This window comes from Pomacea canaliculata, linkage group LG8 (genome assembly GCF_003073045.1).
Source record: "Pomacea canaliculata isolate SZHN2017 linkage group LG8, ASM307304v1, whole genome shotgun sequence".
Classification (NCBI taxonomy): Eukaryota; Metazoa; Mollusca; class Gastropoda; order Architaenioglossa; family Ampullariidae; genus Pomacea; species Pomacea canaliculata.
The window spans coordinates 29,146,869-29,152,868 of record NC_037597.1 but is presented as its reverse complement, the minus strand read 5'-3'; the positions used below and the strand labels follow the sequence as shown (position 1 = coordinate 29,152,868).

Genomic DNA, 6,000 nt, shown 5'->3' with positions numbered 1-6,000 from the left:
AGAATCTCGCCATCCGGCCAAAGGGAGGACGCCGGGTGGGGAAAGGGGCGAGAAGCAGTTTCATCTTTTCCTTGCCCATGGATAGCCGAGCTGCACGAGCCGTTCGTAACACGGATGCACTGACAGACGCAGATAATGAAGTTTACGTTTGTAGACTAAGCACACCTGAAGACACACCGGTAAAAATAACGACGGATTCAAGAGAGGAGAGCGGCCATAGAGACAAACAGGTGAGTGAGATGAAGATCGATTTGCTTGTTGACGCCATAGCAAGCACTGAGTTCAGCGCCGCCTCGCGCTGCCAGCCTCCACTCATGGCGCTAAGGGGCAGGCCGGCAACACGAGTATGAAATGAGCTGAGTGAGTAATAGTGGGACCTTGTGTGCACAGTGAGTAATAGTGGGACTTGAGTAATAGTGTGTAAAAATGAGTAATAGTGGGACCTTGTGTGCACAGTGAGTAATAGTGGGACCTTGTGTGTACAGTGAGTAATAGTGGGACTTCAGTAATAGTGTGTAAAAATGAGTAATAGTGGGACCTTGAGTGCACAGTGAGTAATAGTGGGACCTTGTGTGCACAGTGAGTAATAGTGGGACTTGAGTAATAGTGTGTAAAAATGAGTAATAGTGGGACCTTGTGTACACAGTGAGTAATAGTGGGACCTTGTGTGCACAGTGAGTAATAGTGGGACTTGAGTAATAGTGTGTAAAAATGAGTAATAGTGGGACCTTGTGTGCACAGTGAGTAATAGTGGGACTTGAGTAATAGTGTGTAAAAATGAGTAATAGTGGGACCTTGTGTACACAGTGAGTAATAGTGGGACCTTGTGTGCACAGTGAGTAATAGTGGGACTTCAGTAATAGTGTGTAAAAATGAGTAATAGTGGGACCTTGAGTGCACAGTGAGTAATAGTGGGACCTTGTGTGCACAGTGAGTAATAGTGGGACTTGAGTAATAGTGTGTAAAAATGAGTAATAGTGGACCTTGTGTTGAGTAATAGTGGGACCTTGTGTGCACAGTGAGTAATAGTGGGACTTGAGTAATAGTGTGTAAAAATGAGTAATAGTGGGACCTTGTGTACACAGTGAGTAATAGTGGGACCTTGTGTGCACAGTGAGTAATAGTGGGACTTCAGTAATAGTGTGTAAAAATGAGTAATAGTGGGACCTTGTGTGCACAGTGAGTAATAGTGGGACTTGAGTAATAGTGTGTAAAAATGAGTAATAGTGTGTAAGCAGTAATAGAGTGACCTGAGTTAGTAATAGCTTGTAAACAGTGAGTAATAGTTTAACCTTGTGTATGCAGTAATAGTGTGACCTGAATAATAGTGTGTAAAAAAGGAGTAACAGTGTGTAAGCAGTAAGTAATAGAGTGACCTGAGTAATAGTTTGCAAGCAGTGAGTAATAATGGGACCTTGTGTGCACAGTGAGTAATAGTGGGACCTGAGTAATAGTGTGTACTAAATGAGTAATAGTGTGTAAAAAGGATTATAAGTGTGTAACCAGTAAGTAATAGATTGACCTGAGTTAATAATAGTTTTTAAACAGTGAGTAATAGTGTATGACCTGAGTAAGAATGTGTGAGCTGAGTAATAGTATGTAAGCAGTGAGTGATAGTATGTAAGCAGTGAGTCATAGTGTGTGAGCTGAGTAAGAGTGTGTGAGCTGAGTGATAATGTGTAAGTTGAATGTAATGGTGTGTTAGCTACTTGAGTAATAGTGTATGAGCTGTGTGAGTAATAGTCTGTGATCTCAGTAAGTAATAATGTGTGGACTATGAGTAAAAGGGTTAGGGTTAGGGTTAGCTGATTGAGTTGTAGTGCCTGAGTTGAGGGAAGAATCGTGAGTGAGCTAAGGGAGTAATTTGAATAATATCAGTGATAGCGCTCACCATTCTCGCATGTATGTTACTATTCAATTGCAGCAGTTGAAGTGGCTAGGTGTAGTTTTCATAGATACTTCACTGCTAGTATAAGTCTTTAAAGCTAGGTTCATAGATACTTAACTGCTAGTATAAGTCTCTAAAGCTAGGTTCATAGATACTTAACTGTTAGTATAAGTCTCTAAAGCTAGGTTCATAGATACTTAACTGTTAGTATAAGTCTCTAAAGCTAGGTTCATAGATACTTAACTGCTAGTATAAGTCTCTAAAGCTAGGTTCATAGATACTTAACTGTTAGTATAAGTCTCTAAAGCTAGGTTCATAGATACTTAACTGCTAGTATAAGTCTCTAAAGCTAGGTTCATAGATACTTAACTGTTAGTATAAGTCTCTAAAGCTAGGTTCATAGATACTTAACTGCTAGTATAAGTCTCTAAAGCTAGGTTCATAGATACTTAACTGTTAGTATAAGTCTCTAAAGCTAGGTTCATAGATACTTCACTGCTAGTATAAGTCTCTAAAGCTAGGTCACACCGTTAGGGTGAGTGAGAAGAGTGTGAGGACAGTCAGATTACACTGAGAGAAAATTCCAAGTCACTTGGAAAACCATTTCTCCGCCGTGGCCCACATTTGTATAGCGTTCTGTAGCGTGTGCGGACGTTTTGTCGACCGGACGTTTCACCGCTGGACGTTTCGGAGTCGGACGTTTTGCCGACCGGCGTTTCGCCGCCGGACGTTTCGCCGCATTATGTCAGAGAGAGAGAGAGAGCTTACTTACTTCTCAAAGAATGAAAGTAACTACTAGATTACACAATAATTCTTTATTTCAAACAAATTTTACACACAGACTTCACAGACAGTTCACTTTGATTGTCACAGATTATGCGCAACAGCTTTGAGAAAAAACATTGATACAATGGCGAGAGAAATGTGTGAGCTAACGGTTCACATGATAGGGATAGTGAGAGAGAGTTCACTGATACATTGATACAATGGCGAGAGAAATGTGTGAGCTAAGGGTCGTCACACACTTGACTTCGGCTAAAGGTCCCGCGTGAAATGCCGAAATGAAGTGCCCCACGCCGAAACGTCTGGCGGCGAAACGTCCGACTATGAAACGTCCGGTGGCGAAACGTCCGGTCGGCAAAACGTCCGGCGGCGAAACGTCCGTCGGCGAAAAGTCCGTGTACCGTTCTGTAGTGGGAGTAGACTAACCTACATTTGTACAATGTTCTGTAGTGGGAGTAGACTAACCTACATTTGTACAATGTTCTGTAGTGGGAGTAGACTAACCCACATTTGTACAATGTTTTGTAGTGGGAGTAGACTAACCCACATTTGTACAATGTTCTGTAATCGCATGTTTCCAGTATTCTTTGAGTTTCTCTGAAAATAGTGTGAAGTTGTTTTTTTAATTCAGAAAACCGTTTTCAGTTTTTGCTCTACCTTCATCTGCGAAAAGTAACCAAACAGCTAATAGCCAAAAGCAGTAATGATCTCAAAAATGCGACTGAAATCTATGTGTGTATATATATCTTAACAATACGATATGTCCAATATGTGACAAAGGCGGTACACGGACTTTTCGCCGACGGACGTTTCGCCGCCGGACGTTTCGGAGCCGGACGTTTTGCCGATCGGACGTTTCGCCACCGGACGTTTCGGAGTCGGACGTTTTGCCGACCGGCGTTTGACCGCCGGACGTTTCGGCGCGGGGCACTTCATTTCGGCATTTCACGCGGGACCTTTAGCCGAAGTCAAGTGTGTGACGCCCCTTAGCTCACACATTTCTCTCGCCATTGTATCAATGTTTCAGTGAACTCTCTCTCACTATCCCTCCTCATGTGAACCGTTAGCTCACACATTTCTCTCGCCATTGTATCAATGTTTTTTCTCAAAGCTGTTGCGCATAATCTGTGACAATCAAAGTGAACTGTCTGTGAAGTCTGTGTGTAAAATTTGTTTGAAATAAAGAATTATTGTGTAATCTAGTAGTTACTTTCATTCTTTGAGAAGTAAGTAAGCTCTCTCTCTCTGACATAATGCGGCGAAACGTCCGGCGGCGAAACGTCCAGTCGACAAAACGTCCGGCTCCGAAACGTCCGGCGGTGAAACGTCCGTCGGCAAAACGTCCGCACACGGACAAAGGCATAGTAATAATGAATATTAAAAAAACCGACCAAATTTCTTATTTGGGAGAAATGGACGGATTGCAAACTGTATTATTCTTCTGTTTTCTTTATTCTAAAAAGTACTTTTAACAATGTTATGGAGTCGTTTGATTATGAGCCAGATAAATACAATGTAGCCTTGTAGTCCGAGTGGCGAGTGTGATGTTCAAGAGAGTTGCACTCAGTGACAATGTGTGTCATGTAAAGCAGTAACAATACCATATCACAAAGTGTGCAATGAATCAGAGACGATACAGAGTTCAAGACTGACGAAAACAGATCCGAGTTCACACAGCACCGGTGTGCGAGTTTGGAGGGGTGGACTCTAGCCGGGTGGATTCCCCTGTGGTACAAAATATTTCTTTGAAGTGATCCAGTCATTGAGGGGGTACATCGCCGCTTACGCGGCTGGGAAATAACAGATTGGTACCTCTCTTTAAAAAAATGCTAACCCAATAATAGTGTGGTCTTTCATACATCATCCCAGCGACCTTTACCCTATGTCGCTTTTTAAATACATCAGTCCCAGCAGCCTTTAAAATTTGTTACTGTTTATATACGCTGAGGGTGCCTGCGTCAATGCATGAACTGTTAACACTTATTAATAATAAGTAAATTATTTATGCAACTTAGATACTACACGTGTATGCTGTGTGGCTTGATGGTCATGCTTCTCGAACGCGTAGCTTGTCTCGTGTATGTCTGCCATGCTTGTAGTGTGTTCATTCTTGTCTTGCCTACCATGTCACGTGTGTCATTGTGACCGTGTGATATTGAAATTATGTCAAAGGAACAGGACCTGCAGGAGGGTGTGACACACTTGTCAAAGGAACAGGACCCACAGGAGACCGTGAAGCGTTTGTCAACGGAACGGAACCTGCAGGAGACGGTGGCCCACCTGTCGCAAACATTTCAGTGGGAGGAGCTGTCTCTCTTGCTGAAGAACACCAGTCCACTCATTGCCAGGCGATTGGTCAGCGCTATTGTGGAGCCAGTGCATCGCCACTCGCCTCTCACAGCTTGTCTCAGCGTCATCGCTAGCGTCACCAATGACGTCACCACCATGCACGACGACCCAGGAGGGAGCGCCACCTGTTCTGACATCTGTGATACCTGTCAGGTGCTCCTGAGCTATGGTGCTGACGTCAACCACCAGGACTGGCGCGGCCGGACAGCAGTCCACTGGGCGGCGATGGCGGGTCGAGTTGACCTTCTCATTGTGCTTCTCTCCTTTGCTGCTGACGTCACTCTGGCAGACAGCTCTGGACAGGTGGCGCTGCACTATGCTGTCTCCAGCGGAAATCAAGCATGCGTTGATCTCCTTCTGCAACACGACACACGGGTGAGTGACCATTATGTTAATGAATAGCGACTGTTAATTCCGGTGGCAAACTGACAACCGATACAAGTTGAATATAAAAGTTTGAGGCTAAACACAATAAAGCACTGTTTATACAAGGTAACAGACTGTAAACAAAACTGTACAAACAACTGTACAAAGAAACTGAAAAATAAACTGCATAAAGAAACTGTACAAAGAAACTGTACAAAGAAACTGTACAAAGAAACTGTACAAAGAAACTGTACAAAGAAACTGTACAAAGAAACTGTATAAAGAAACTGTACAAAGAAACTGTACAAAGAAACTGAACAAAGAAACTGTATAAAGAAACTGTACAAAGAGACTGTACACAAAAATTGTACAGGTAAACTGAAAAATAAACTGTATAAATAAACTGTACAAATAAACTGATAAATAAACTGTATAAATAAACTGATAAATAAACTGCATAAAGAAACTGTACAAAGAAACTGAACAAAGAAACTGATAAATTAACTGTATAAATAAACTGAGAAAATTAACTGTATAAATAAACTGTACAAAGAAACTGTATAAATAAACTGTACAAAGAAACTGTACAAAGAAAACAGCAAATGTTTTGATAA

General features: G+C 42.2%; 1 protein-coding gene across 1 annotated transcript in view; it reads left to right on the top strand.

Moving 5' to 3' along the window:
- The window catches only part of LOC112571139 (serine/threonine-protein phosphatase 6 regulatory ankyrin repeat subunit C-like), a 30,584-nt gene continuing 24,584 nt past the window's right edge, over window positions 1-6,000 (top strand). Inside the window, exons 1-2 of the mRNA XM_025249953.1 lie at window positions 1-230; window positions 4,844-5,395. Of these exons, the coding sequence (XP_025105738.1) occupies window positions 78-230; window positions 4,844-5,395 (705 nt within the window). The 5' untranslated portion in view covers window positions 1-77. The remainder of the gene's footprint in view (window positions 231-4,843; window positions 5,396-6,000) is intronic.